This window comes from Petaurus breviceps, unplaced genomic scaffold (assembly GCF_028583685.1).
Source record: "Petaurus breviceps papuanus isolate PSGF00001 unplaced genomic scaffold, PetGlider_PUasm1.0 91133, whole genome shotgun sequence".
Classification (NCBI taxonomy): Eukaryota; Metazoa; Chordata; class Mammalia; order Diprotodontia; family Petauridae; genus Petaurus; species Petaurus breviceps.
In genome coordinates this window covers 93509623-93525313 of record NW_027187419.1, presented here as the reverse complement: position 1 = coordinate 93525313, position 15691 = coordinate 93509623, and the positions used below count along the sequence as shown (strand labels likewise).

At 36.5% G+C, this 15691-nt stretch overlaps 1 protein-coding gene across 1 annotated transcript in view; it reads left to right on the top strand.

Annotated features, from left to right (window-relative positions):
• LOC138155437 (sodium channel protein type 1 subunit alpha-like) overlaps positions 1-15691 on the top strand; it is a 225373-nt gene that overhangs the window by 193297 nt on the left and 16385 nt on the right. Inside the window, exons 23-24 of the mRNA XM_069080688.1 lie at positions 2437-2718; positions 3561-3614. Of these exons, the coding sequence (XP_068936789.1) occupies positions 2437-2718; positions 3561-3614 (336 nt within the window). The remainder of the gene's footprint in view (positions 1-2436; positions 2719-3560; positions 3615-15691) is intronic.

Below are 15691 nucleotides of genomic sequence, written 5' to 3'. Positions count from 1 at the left end.
GGTATATTTATTCATAGTTTCTGAAGGATTCTATTTGCTTTGGATTAGCTGTTCGTCTCACTGAAGCACCTATATATTTTTATGTATTATGTATTATTTGTAAATTCATATAGCATAAGGGATAGAATACTGAACTTGAAATCAGTAAAACCTGAATTCAGATCCCACCTCTGCCATTAATTACCTGTGTGACATTGGGCAAGTCACTTAATTTGTTTTGGTCTCAGTCTCATCTCTAAAATAACAGAGGGACTAAATTGTTTCCAAAGTACCTTCTTAGCTCTGAGTTTTTACTTTCTTTTCTCTCTACTTCACTATTATCTAGATGATACATGTTAAACTCAGACCTTGCTAAAGAGTAAAATGTAACTGGAAAAAATTTTTTAAAACAAAAAAACCTATGGAAGGTACATAATGTTAATTTGTGATTTTCTAAGTCAATATACAGCCCATAGGAACTAGTCTAGATGGTTCTTCAAATATTCAGATGAGGAAGAAATAAATAACAAACTAACTTTAAGGTTAGAAAAAGAATTCACTAAATTCTAATGTTATCATTTTATGGTGACCATGGAGGTAACCCTGGGCTCTCAGAGGCTATGCCAATGATTTCCAAGTTCTAACTGGTAAGACCAAGCTTGAAAGGTTTTGAATAGGGGTTTAGCGATAGAATATATTGTTGTTACCCAAGGACTAGCTTAAGTTCAATAAGGCTTATCATCAGATTGCTGATGAGTGATATTTTTGAAAGGTCACAAATATTCATTAAGACCATTTCCAAAGGTATTGAAAGGTTGCAATCAGTGTCACTGGAATGGTCTCACTGATAAAGTCACAGGCCTTTTGAAATGTTGACAAAGTTGGAGATAGTGAACATAAATGAAATCTGGGAGACTCAAATCCCAAGATTCGAAATGAAATGGAGATTGGGAATTTTTCCAGTCAGATTGATAAGTGAAGATAGCCATACTATTAATTTAAAGCACTGAACTAGTTTAGTAGTCTGTACTGGACTACCTTACCAGACAGCTAATCTATGTTTATTATTTGATCCTCTTCCTCATCTTTGTCTTGGGTAGTTTTAACATGTCTATGGGGTCATTTCTCTCATTGTTCAACATCCTCAAAAGTATTAATCCAATCATGGACATTATATCAGATTTCAAAGAGATCAAAAGTGGCTCAGGAGCATTACAAAGAGTTGGCAAATAGATTTGGTTTGAAGACTGGCTTTCAAAAACCTTACCCAAGTAAGAGGAAGACAGCAAAGTAGCAGAAATTGTAGTAGGAAAACACATAAATAGGTGCCAGTGGTATCCTTTTGATGTGATTGATTCCTAGCATTAGTAAAACTAGAGACACATATGCCTAACTATTAATGTTCAATTCTAGGGCCATCTTCTGTTTTCAGTTTTATATGCCCACTTCAAAGCCTAATTTAGCTCACAGCAACTCACATGCAGCTCCCTTGGAAATTGTGTGTGAACAGCCAAGGGCAAAATTTAATATAATACAGCCCCCACAAAAGTGCTAAACATAAAAATTCAAATCATTTTATCTTTTAATAAATTTTCTGGAAGGAAATCAATATTCTAGAGGGAAAAATGAATATTATCACAGAATAGAGCTGAATGTAATTGCTTCAAATTTAGGAACAGCTTACCACACACACAAACCCCTTCCCTTATCCTCTTTGCCCAATAAGGCTGATTTTATGATGTTTCATTTAAAATAAGTTTATTGAATTAAACTCAGTAAATGAAACAAATGACATGACTGGAGCTTGAAATAAACTGTTATGATCTAATGAAATACATAACGCAAAAATGTCTTGCTTTTTATGCAAAAAAATATTATTAGTCTTAATAATAATGCATGAATAATTAAGGTCACAAATATGTTAGGTATTTCAGCTTTCAATACTATTTTGAACCAGGCATTTAGGTTTTAGATCATGATATTTGCATTTTTTTTTATTTTACTTAGGAAAAATATGTTGATCAAATCAGCCCATTGTCAAATTTTTTAATTTGTTTTAATTATTTGATGTGTTGCCTTTTCAATGAGTTAATTTTCTGTATTATGTTTTCCCATTTCTCTTTTTTCTAGAAAGCACCAAACATTCTGACTTCATCTTATCTGCCAGAAGGTTTTTCTGATTTTGCTTTCCATTTACACTTTTCATACTTGTGGGTTTGTTTGTTACATTCCCTGTTTGTTTCTCTGAATGGATCTCTTCTGTTAAATGTTTAAAAACAAGTAAACCTTTTTTTGTTCATTTGGTTTTTTAAAGATTTTTTCATTTTACATTTTAAAAGCCTCAAGTAGCCTTGAATATATCAAGTTAGAAGGAATAAAAATTGGTTGGTTGAAAAATGTTTCATTCTTTGACTGATTGAGCATTCTAACATTTCTTTCCTTTCATTTATATGCCAGGTGGTTGTGAATGCCCTCTTAGGAGCCATTCCCTCCATCATGAATGTGCTTCTGGTTTGTCTTATATTCTGGCTAATTTTCAGCATCATGGGAGTCAATCTGTTTGCCGGCAAGTTCTACCACTGCGTTAATACCACAACTGGTGACATGTTTGACATCTCAGAAGTCTATAATCGTTCTCAGTGTTTTGAACTTATAGAAAGAAATGAGACTGCCCGGTGGAAAAACGTTAAAGTAAACTTTGATAATGTAGGATTTGGGTATCTCTCTTTACTTCAAGTAGTAAGTAAATACTTTCTGTTAACATTTCATTATTGGTATATTAATGAAAAATTTTAAAAGCACTTATTTGTAATTTGGTCACTAAGAAAAAGAAAACATCCTTAATTTCTTTTGTCTTAAAAAAAAAAAATTAGCATAAGTTAATGGGAAGCTACTAGTGTGTGGTAGCCAGAAATCTGTAGCATCAAAGCAGGGTGGGGAACTTGAAGGCCTCAAGGTCACATGTGGTCCTCTAGGTCCTCAAGTGTGGCCCTTTGACTGAGTCCAAGTTTTACAGAACAAATCCTTTTATTAAGAGGATTTGTTCTGTGAAGTTTGGATTCAGTCAAAGGGTCACACTCAAGAACCTAGAGGGCCACATGTGGCCTCAAGGCCACAGGTTCCTTACCCCTGAAAAGAGAGATATAGCTGTTTCTTCCTCAATCACCATCTTACAGTTTGAATGCTTTGATTTAGCTTTTTTTCAATTTTATGTATGCTTTGCTTATGCTAATATATATTAATAAATTTTACTAAAAATAACTTCACAAATTGTAGGAGATTCCATTAATAAAATGGGAACTATATATTATCTTATTAGCAAGTAGGAAGATAGATTAAATATGCTGTATGAAAAAAATGTGCTGAGCTCATATTGACTATGTTTTAAGTATCTACCAATTTATCATTAGTGTATCTATCATATCATTAAATTCATCTACAAAACACTGTGTTCTTGACAGATTGACTGTGTTTTAAATATCTGTCAATATATCATTAAGTCCATCTATAAAACATTGTATTCTTGACAGATTTTAACATTGTTTTTATGTCAAAGTTAGACATATATATCATATTTACAGGCCACATTTAAAGGATGGATGGATATTATGTATGCAGCTATTGACTCAAGAAATGTAAGTACAAACAATGTACTAAAGTAGGTTTTGTGTGTGTGTGTGTATGTTAAGTCCTTAGATGCAATTACTGGAACATGTATAATTAACTGAATTATATAATGAGGAAAACCTAGTATAATTATTATTAAGAGAAGATTTCATAAAGTACATCAAGAAGTTAAAATGCAAGAAAGCCCCACTAAAATTACATTCTGAATTATTTTACATGTTCAAAAATAGATGATAAATGTATCATATTCTATTTAATACTTATATGAAATGGGCCTGGTGACAGACTGTGTGTCTGCTGTCCAAGGACCTGGCTAATTTCAGAGAGATCCATCATCAGACTGTCCAAAAAGAAATGAAATTTTTGGTCATTTGACCAAGAATTGTAGCAATTCTTGAAGATTATCTATAAAGTTTTAAAGGAGTTTCAATGTAAGTCAATGAAGAGAGCACCTATAGAGCAATCATCCTTAAAATATTGATGTAATACTTCTACTTACATAATATACATATATGCATGTGTTATATAATCACATCCATCCTATTTCATCTAAACAAGATAGTAATGACTACTATCTCCATGAGAAAAAAAAAAGACTAGCTCAGAACCAGAGACAGAGATTGAGACAGAGAGAGAAAGAGAGACAGACAGAGAGAGAGAGAGAGAGAGAGAGAGAGAGAGAGAGAGAGAGAGAGGATAAAAAGGGCAGAAAGAGAGGTCACAATAAGACAAATGTTCCCCTGGATCCAGTAGCCTCTCTCTGATAACTGTTAAGGGAAATTTAATGAAAGACTATGCCTGTACACTATGGGGACAGACTGTAGATAATTTAGATAATTCCTGTCAATTTTATCCTATTTTAATACTCAAATAGATCAGTGATTTCATCACACACACAGCATGTGTATATGTATGTATGTGTATACACATACACATGCACATGCACATACATGCCCGTTCATCCTAGGTGACTCTCATCCTATGATGAAAGACTTCCTCAATTTCTCCTAATATTTCAAGGACACCAGTGAAACACTGTGGCCAGCTAGCTCTAATCCCCTGCTCTAGCTACATCATAAACTCAATTTTTATTTCTGCCATATAATTCTTTAACATTCTTTACTCCCACTCTTTCTGGAGTTTGGATTTGGTTATATGCTGCAGCCTACTCACACCCACCATGTGCCTTTCTCTTGCCTTCTGTGTGATGTTCCTCTTTTATCTCTTTGAAGGCAGTGTTGCTTGAGGTCTTGTTCCTATACAGCAACAACTTTTTTTTAATACTGTCCTCAAAGTCCTTAAATTTATCTAAGCATTCCTCAGAACTTTACCAACTTTTAAAAGTCCATTTGTAAAAAACTAAAGAAGGAGATGGAAGATTATGAAAAGTGTCATCTCAATGATGAAAAGCTGTTGAGAGGAAAATGAGCCTGCAGAAAGCTTGTTTTGATATCCAAATAAATCAGATTATCCTGAGAATATCTGCAGATGAAATTGAGAAAAGGACAACAGAATCTGCTAGTATTTGGCTTTATGGCAATCTGTTCTCATCAGGAGAGATAAATGGGATTGAATTCCTCATATTTCTCCATACCTGATTACCATGCAAGAGACTGAGAATGACCCTTAAGGTTAATTTGGGAAGAGGAACTGCTTTAGCCAAATACAAAGATGAACTCCATACTAGAAAGAATTTTGAAATGGAATGGGAGGAAATGACAGATAATACTATTACTTTAGAAGAAGAGATAAAAGCACCACCTATCTTCTTTCTCAGGGCTACAAAGTCTTTATGAAAATGGTCTTTGCTCATATCAAGGGTATTGGTGAAAATAAAAGAAATAGATAGGATCTCAGAAATTGTTTTCCATAGTAGACTAAGTAATTATAATCACACATCTAACAAAGGAAAACAAAGGATAAGGACCCACGATATCTGTTGTTTTAAGAAAAAAAGTCATTTGACTCAGTGCAACAAAGTGAAATCTTTAAGGGTCTTTTCCACAATTTACTAAATAGCAAGATTGAGTATTAATCACCACAATTGTTTGTCAGTATCATTACTCACTCAACAAGTTGCTTTTTTGTTTTATTTTGTTTTGTTTTAAAAAAAATGCTTGTGTTGTGTGAAAAACTATCCCTTCACTCAAGGATTTGACATTTAATTGGAGAAAACAAGTCTACATCTAGGAATTGGGACAGGATCTGTCATTTCATTACTATAGGAAGCTCCTGATAAGGAATTTCATCTACTAAAACTGATACCTTCTCCTGAATTTATAATCTTAGAGTTGCCTAGAAAACTGAAAGGTTAAAGGACTTGCCAAGGTCATATAGCCTGTATATCAGAGGTGGGGTTTCTTGACTACAAAGCCAGTTTTCCCTCCACTCCGCAATACTGCCTCCCATACACATACATCAGTATATGCAAAATAAATATAAGGAATCTGGAGGGGGAAGGAACTATTAGCTTAGTGAGGAGGTTATCAGGAAAGGATTACTGTAGGATGTGGTGTCTAGGCTGAGCTCTGCAGGAAACTAGGACTTCTAAGAAGCAGAAGGTGGTGGTGGTGGTGGGAATAAATTCCAGAAATTGTGACAAATCTATGCAAAGATATGGAGACAAAAATTGGGAAGCCATGTGCAAGAAAAAGTAAGCAGACCAGTTTGTGAAGGGAATGAAAATTAATGGTAGGAAATTAAGCCAGATTATGAAGGTCTTTAGGTGACAAACAGGAATCCTAGAGATAATAAGGAGCCAAAAGAGTTCTTTTTTTTGAGGAAGGCAGTAACATGGTCAAACCTTCAGGTGCTTTGGGAAAATCATCTTGACAATTGTGTGAAGCATGACTGAGAACCTTGAGATCAGGAACTGAGTTTTGCCTTTTTTTGCATCCCTAGCACTTAGCCTCTTGACTACAACATAGTAGGCACTTGTTAAATACTTGTTGATTTGCCTTAGACTGGAGAAGGAAGTGACTTTTAGGATAGACAGTCCAGTAGAAAGATATTGTAGTATTCCAGGTAAGAAAAGGATACAAACCTGAACTAGGCTGGTTGCTCTGTGAATAGAAAGAGATAGATGGAATAAAAATTGTGGAATTAGAATCAACAAGACAATGCAATTGCTTAGACATGTGGAATAAGGCTGCACACCTGGGTGCCTGGAAGGAGGGTGGCACCTCCATAGAAACAGGGAAATTCAAAAGAGGGGTTAGTTTTCCTAGAAAGAAGATGTTCAGTTTGAGATGTCTGTGGGGCATCTAGTTCAAAGTGTTTAGTAGTAGTTGGTGACACAACACTGGATCTCAAGGGGAAAAAGAAAATTAAGGTTGGATTCATAGCTGTTACCAGAATAAATCTGATAACTAGACATACAGAAGCTGAGGAGGTCATCAAAGAGGGCCCAGAGACAGCCATGGTTGAGGGCAAGATATGTATGATGATCCATCAAAGGAAAGTGAGGAAGAACAGTCAACCAGGTAGGAAGAGGATAAAGAGAGAGCAGTGTTAAAAACCAAGAGAGGAGAGAGTATCTCAGAAGAATGAAGAGATGGCCAAAATGTCATATGCTGAAGACAAAAACAAAAAAATACAAAGACTGTTAAAAAGACATTAGATCTGACAATTAATTGATCATTGGCAACTCTGGAGAGGGAAATGTCAACTGAGTGATGAGATTAGGAGATATATTTCAAGAAAATAAGAAGAAAATGGAGGACCAAAAAGAGGTAACAAGTCTAGGCAACATTCTTCTAGGAGCTTGGCTGTAGTAAAGGCCTCATTGAGATTAAGTAACATGAACTTGGTGTGGACCTCATCAGAACCATTGCATTCCTTCCACAAAGGCATATAAATGAAAGTGGAGGAGGAAGATGGTGGGAATAATCCACGAGATGCAATAAAAAAGGAGATTTTACAGTAAAGGAAACTGTAAAGTAGAACTAAGGGCAACAAGGTGGTATAGTAGATAGAATCCTGGGCCTGGAGTCAAGAAGACTTATCTTCTTGAGTTCAAATCTGGCCTCAGACACTTACTTGCTGTGTGACCCTGGGCAAGTCACTTAACCCTGTTTACCTTAGTCTCCTCATGTGTAAAATGAGCTGGAGAAGGAAATGGCAAACTACTTCCAATATCTGAAAACCCCACTTGAGGTCACAAAGCATTGTACACAACTGACAACAACAACAAAGTAAAACTAGTTAACTATAGAGTCAGATTTGGAAATGAGGGAAAAAAAGGGGTTGGTAAAACATCTGGGAAAGTATGCAGGGATGTAGGGACTAGAAGTCATGCAGGATATCCTTGTCAAAGACTAAATGCAAGAGGGATTCCCTACAGAATTTTAGGTTCTACAGATTCTCTTGTTTGAAGAGGATATTTTACTGATTGCATCAGTGAAATCTGAGAAAACTCACTCAAAGAGATTGGCCTATCAATCCAAATAGAAAGAATGAAGCAGATAATAAGTGCCCTTAGTATGACTGTGATATGTACTTTGGCAGGTAGCCCACTGAGTTGGTCTATGACCCAGAACTGAACAGGCCATCAGAGTAGATCACATTTAGAATACTCTTTGATTCTTTCAATAATCCCAAACTACCCATTCACTACCCAAAAGACTGCCTTTTTACACACAACTAATATTTTCCCAGGGATTCTATGTGAATATGAATCATGGATCACCACAGCCTGGCAATAAACACAATTGTGGGTGACCCCAAGGACAAACAGAAAGATCTGTGGTGTTTATAAGCAGATTTCTATGTGTAGGAAACAATGAGCTGCATAAAAATAGCCCTAAAAAAAAAGCACTATCCAGGACAAGGTCAAAGCCAGGAAAGGATGTGGGCTTGTCATATTGTGCTAAGGGTAAACGAATAGTTAGCCCAGTCATGATAATGGTATCCACAAAATATTAAAAACACTAGAACTATATCTCTAGTATTTTGGGACACATGGATACAAGTCTCCCCCCCCCCCAAAATGAAAAGGAGCCATCTGATCAGTTGAGGGAGTGTTCATGCTTATGAGATCATGTATCAAAGTGTTGAATAATGAATAATACTTCATTATCTTTATCCTAAAACTATCTTTTAAGGTTCAAAGTAGGTATGCAAGTACATGTTCATCCTAACCATGCCCCTAATAATTTTAATAATAGCTTTCTTTTGTAAGCTAGACCTGTGACTTCACTGGCATAGGGAGCACCCAATTAAGAACTCCATTTCCTAAAATAGATCAGCACCTTCTGGGCAACTTAGTCGAAAACCAAAAGACTCTATATAAATATTTTTATTCAATTCAACAAGCATTTGTTAATGACATTTTATGTGTAAGATAGAATAAAAAAATGAATTCATAAATAAAACTAGGACTTGGTTTTATGAAGAAAACAATAAAATAAATGAGCCATTGGTTAATTTGATTTTAAAAAAAGAAAATCCAAATCATTAGTATTAAAAATGAAAAGGGTGAATATGCTACTAATAAGAATGAATTAAAGCAATTATAAAGTTATTTTGCCCAATTATGTGCCAAAAAATTAACAATTTAAGTTAAATGGAAGAATATTTACAAAAAATATAAACTGCCTTGATTAGCAGAAAAAGAAATAGAATAGACCTATTTCAGAAAAAGTAATTGAACAGGACATGAATGAGTTTCCTAAGAAAAAAAGCACTAGGATGAGACAGATATAAAAACATTAACTATTATTATTTTCTCAGCCAAATTCCTTGAAACAGCTATCCTCACTTCCTCTCCTTTCACCCATTCCTTGCTATCTGGCTTCTGGACTCATCATTCAAAATTGAAACTGCTCTGTCCAAAGTTGACAGTGAGATCTAATTGCTGACTCTGTCTTTTCTCGGTCCCAATCCTTTTCAACCTGCTATATTTGGCACTGCTGGCTACCCTCTCTTTCTTTAGGTTTTCATTTTGTCTGAATTGAACTCTTCCTTGTCTGACCAATTTTTTCAGTGTCCTTTTTTTGGTTCATCATCCATATCATGGTCCCCAAATATGGGTGTTTCCCACAGTTCTGTCCTATGCCCTCTTCTCTTGTCCTGTTATAGCTACTCTTGATAACTTCATCATCTTCCATGGGTTTAATGATCATTTCTATGCAGATATTTCCCAGAGTTATATATATATATATTTCCAGTTTATCTTGAAATTTAGTCTCACATCCTTATTGACTTTTACATTTCAACTGGATGTTCCAGGTGACATTAAACTGAACATGTCCCAAGCTGGATTCATTATCTTTGCCCCTAAATCCTCCCCTCTTCCAAACTTCTCTATTTCTGTAGAAGACTTCACCACCCTTCCAGTATCTCAAGTTCATAATTTTGACATTATCTTCAACTCCTCATCTTCCTTGATTCCACATATCCATTCAGTTGCCAAATCTTGCTATTTTCTACCTTTATGACAACTTTAATATCTGACACTATCTTTTCACTCACACATTTAGCACCTTAGTTCAAGTTCTCATCATCTCTCACCTAGATTATTACAGCAGTTCCCTAATTGATCTTTCTGTTTCAAGACATCCTCATTGAAATATGTTGTCCATTCTGCTCCTAAGTAATTTTCCTTAAACACATATTTGATCATGTGACTTCCTTATTCAATAATCTAGTGGCTTCTTAATGCACCTAGGAAAAAATACAGGATATTCCAAAAATCCATGTTAAGCTATTTAAGTTAAGACTTTTGCAACATCCTGTATAAATCCCACTGTTCAACTGTTTTGCTTCTGACCACTGCCTCTCTCAATCTGCCCTTCCTTCTATCAGCCATCCCCTTTCTTTTCACCTTCCCTTCCTACTGCATGTAATGTAATATCAAGCAAAGGCAACTTCCCAGGTTCAAAATACCAGCATAGGTGCTCTCTATTTTATTCAGTGACAAACCAAGAACAGAGAAGATCAAAACATGACATCATTCAAAATACAGCATTTACTAAGTGTGATTAAATAATCTCCAAGTACTACCCCACCCCAGGACCTTCCAATCATTCAATCAATTACAAAGTCCCGGTTCTAAATACTACTCCACCCCTAGGCTATACCTTCATTTAGTCCACCACAAAACCCCTCTTCTCAAATGGAGATTAGTTTCCAAACATAGGTAAAGTACCTTCATTTGTCAATCACAGAGCACAATAAGGTCAAAAGTTCCCCACCCCTAGGATCACAATTGAATCTACCCCAGAGTTACATCAAGTTTAAACACAGCACTTAATACCCAAATGGAGGTCTTTTCTTCATCTTGACACGAGGCAAGTTCTCAGCAATCTTAGTTCCTGGGGAGACAAGGCTTAGCAAGGCCATAAGATACATTGCCAGTCCCTTCATGAATTCATCCTCTGTCTGTAGAACAGTCCTAGAACCCCTGAACACATTAGCAAAGCCCTCTCCCAGGATTTCTGTAAACATACAACAAGAAAATCCTTCTTCAGGGCTTCTGAACCAACAGAAAGGCTCCCAGACCCCTGCAACAACAGCACTGTCCCTCACCAGTGGACAGTATTCACTCTGTCTGCAGGACAGTCTCCAGACCCCTGCAACAACAGCACTGTCCTTCAGCAGTGGACAGTATTCACTCTGTCTGCAGGACAGTCTCCAGACCCCTGCAACAACAGCACTGTCCTTCACCAGTGGACAATATTCACTCTCTGTCTGCAGGACAGTCTCAGGGCTTCTTAGCGAACAGCCAGATTCCAGGACTTCTTCAACAAAAGGACTGTCTTTCACCAGTGGACAAATCTGGCAAAACAACATCAAAACAGACAGACAAAGTACCAGCAAAACAGCCATGTCTCCTCAGTCCTTGGCAGCTCAGGGGGCAGGTCTCAAAAGTCCAGGGCAATTCAAAGCGGCCACCAGCAATTCTCTTAGTCTCTCTCTCTCTCCACGAGGTGCTGCTTCCAAAAAGATCTTCCGCCTCTCTCTAGTGTCTCTCCAAATCTACCTCACCAGCTCCTCCCAGTTCAGGACTTTCTTTTCACATCAACAAGCCCATCCCACAGGTGGGATTAACAAACTCTGGGTTTTAACACAATCAATTTGAAAACCAAGCCAATACAGGGGAATCTTTAATTGCCATTACTATCACACTGCACTATAGGGTAAAATAGATTTCTATACCCAACTGATTGTGGATATTATTCCCTCTTTGAGCCAAATCTGATTAGAGCAAGGTTCAGGCAATGCTTACTCCCCTCTCTTCTTTCCCTCTACTATAATAGGTCTTTTGTACCTCTTCATGTGATGTACTTTAAACCATTCTGCCTCCCCTTTCCTCTCCTCCCAGTTCAATCCTTTTTTTACCCTTTATATTTTTCATATTTTATATTATATAAAATTTATTTATATAAATTATACATTTATATAAAAATATTTTATATTTTTATATCATCACATCAAAATCCTTGTTAAACGTATCCCATTCCCTCTGTCTATGTATACTCCTTTTAACTACCCTAATAGAGAAACAGTCCTTAAGAGTTATAAGTATCATCTTCCCATGTAGGTATATAAACAGTTTAACCTTATTGAAGAACATGTTTTTGTTTTTGTTTTTTTCTTTCCTGCTCATCTTTTTATGTTTCTTGTATTTGAAGCCCAGATTTCCTATTCAGCTCCGGTCTTTTAATCAGAAAAGTTTGAAAGTCCACTATTTCATTGAAAACTATCAATTTCCCCCCTGAAAGATTATGCTTAATTTTGCTAGACAGTTGCTACTTGGTTGCAATCCAAGAATATCATATTCCATGTCCTCCAATTCCTTAATGTAGGAGTTGCTAAATTCTGTGTAATCCTCACTGTGGCTCCTTGATATTTGAATTGTTTCTTCCTGACTGGTTGCAGTATTTTCCCCTTGACCTGATAGTACTGGAATTGGGCTGCAATATTCCTTGGAGTTTTCATTTTGAGATCTCTTTCAGGAAGTGATCAGTAGATTATCTAGGATATCAGGGCAGTTCTCCTGGACAATTTCTTGAAAGATGCTATCTAGGCTCCTTTTTTTTTATCCTGGCTTTCAGGTAGTCCAATAATTCTTAAATTATCTCTCCTGAATCATTTTTCTAGGTTAGTTATTTTTCCAATGAATTATTTTACATTTTCTTCTATTTTTTCATTCTTTTGATTTTGTTTAACTGATTCTTGATGTCTCACAGAATCATCAGCTTCCATTTGCCCAGTTCTAATTCTTAAGGTATTATTTTCTTCAGTTAGCTTTTATGTTTCTTTTTCCATTTGACCAATTCTTAAGGAGTTGTTTTCTTCAGTGGATTTTTTTTTTCCAATTTGGCCAATTCTATGTTTTAAAGTGTTGTTTTCTTCAATCAAGTTTTGTGCTTCCTTTTCCAAACTGTTGACTCTTTTTTTCCTAACTCTCATTTCTTTTCCCAATTTTTCTTCTACCTCTCTTATTTGATTTTTAAAATCCTTTTGGGGTTCTTCAAGAAGATTTTTTTATCTTGAGACTAATTCATATTCTTCTTTGATCACACATAGGCATTTTGACATTGTTGTCCTCTTCTGAGTTTGTGTTTTGATCTTCCCTGTCACCATTGTAGCTTTCTATGGCTAGGGCTCTTTTTTGTTTGTTGCTCATTTTCCTTGCTATTTAATGGCTTTTAAAGTTGACCTCTGCTTCCAGAATACAGAGGTATTTCCCCAAGCTTCCTGCACTGGGGGGGCCATGGGCCTGATCAATGGCTTTCTGTGCCAGGGCCTCCAGGACTGGTGGCTTGCCTACTGAGCTGGGGCCTAGTCATGTCTGTTGAACCAGGGGTTCCAGGGCTGTCAGTTTGCCTGCTGCACTGAGGCTGGAGGCTTCAGAGCTGTCCTGCTGTGCCTCTGGTCTTCTAAGTCAGGACTGCAGGGCCTTCATTGCCTATCTGTACTGTGCTTAAGAGCCTCTCACTGGTTTGCTCAGACCCTGCCTGCACTGGGCTGTGCTCCCCTATTACCCAAGTCAAAAAGACCTTTCCTACAGTCCTTCTAAATTATCTTGGGTTGTAAAATTATTTCACCCTTCATTTTTATGGGTTCTGCAGCTCCAGAATTCATTTAGAGACTTGATTTAATATTGTTTCAAGGGAAACTAGGGAGAACACAGACAACTTCCTGGATTTTCTCTACCATCTTGGCTCTACCTTCTACTGTCTGTTAAAACCCTATGCAATTGTGCCCCATTCTAACTACCTTAAACATTCCTTCAGCCAAATTGTCTTTCTCTCTGTACTTCAACCAGGTTACTCTGTATCTTTGCACTGGCTATCCTAGAGGCCTCTAATTCACTTCCTCATTGTCTCCACCTCATAAAGCTTTTCTCTTCCTGATTCTCTCCCCAACCATAAATACTATCTTCCTCAGACTTCTTTATATTTCACTACTTTTTATTTATTTATATTTATTATCTTCATGCTATATATATTTTATGTGTACCTACTGTTACATTAGAATGTGAGCTCTTTGTGCATAGGAATTATTTACACTTTATCCCCCAAACATAGTGCATATGGTTAATTTCATTATATAAGTATTACTACCTTTACACCTTTATATACATATTTAGTACCTCCCTATTGCCTATGGAAGGAAACAAGGAAACAAGGATGTATTAAGTAATTACTATTTGCCAACCACTGCACTAAGTGTTATAAGCAAAAAGAAAGGCAGCCCCTGCCCTCAAGGAGCTAACCTTCTGATGAGGGAAGTGAAAGCACAGTCATTCAAACAACCAAAGAGGGAGATAACAAGCTTAGGGCTGGGGGGGTGGGGGGTGGAGGAGGAAGTCAGAAGTGACAAGAGATAAAAGTACCTGAAAACAGGGCAATAGTTTTGAAGTCCAGAAACCAAGAACAAGTCCAGGAGGAGAATGAAAGGCAGCATGGACCCGTCAACAAAATGGAAGCTCCAGGAAGAACTCATCAGTGAGAGAAGAGGATGGATCTTACAGAGAGGTGTTGAGAAGACTGAAGGGGCATTTGGGTGTTCCAGTGTGAAGAGGCCCTGAACACTGAGGAAAGTTCCAGATAAGGCAATAGCAGAGACAAGGTTTCGAAATCTAGAAGCCAGGAACAGGGCCAGGAGGAAAATGGTATTACATATAAATTCCTTAGCCTAGCATTTAAGGCCTTCCACCTTCTGACTCTAAACTATCCAAACTCATTTCACATTTCTTGCCCACCTCACATGCATTCTAAAGTCTAGCTAAACTGGACAATTGCTCTTTTTGAAACTCCTAAACCATTTCATATCTTATGCATTTATAAGAGTCATTCCTATATCCTGAATGTACTCTTCACTGTTGCCTTTCATTACATTTGTAATCACCCTTTACATTTCTGTGGATGTCATCTCACCAATAGAATATAAACTAGCTGGGGATTAGGACTATTTCTCTTTTGTTTTTATACCATACCTAGCACAGTGCCTTGTCCATAATAAATATTTATTGAATTGTTTGTGGACATAGATCTCAACACCTTCTGTGCCTTAATAGAGGATCTTTGTGAGATACTCTTGCTCCTCCCCCAAAAAATCCATCACCCAGTAATTAACCTTTCATTGATTAGCTAGGCTGACCTTCACCTCATATAAGATCTATTGAGGGGCCCATTCTCTAAGCCTTTCTAATTTAGTATGTCAAATGTGCTCTACTAGTATAGCCTTAAAGACTCTATGGCCACTTAATTATTAAAAGGGAATGTGCAAGTAAGACTTTAGTGGAGGAAAACAAGATTATCTCATGAGATAATTTAAGAAATTGAATTTTCATTAATATCTATGCAAACATCTGGATGAAAACTAAAACATTTATCACTAGTCTATATGGCACAGTGGATAGAGAGCTGGACGTGGAGTTAGGAATCCTTATTTCAAGACTGACCTCAGACATCTAATAGCTGTTACTCTGGACAAGTCACAATTTCTGCCTTGCTATCCTCCCCTATAAGATGGGGATAATAATAGCAGCTACTTTCCAAGATTGTTGGGAATCTTAAAGCACTACATAAATCCCAGGTATTGTTATTGTTATTATTATTATGAGCTTTTTTTG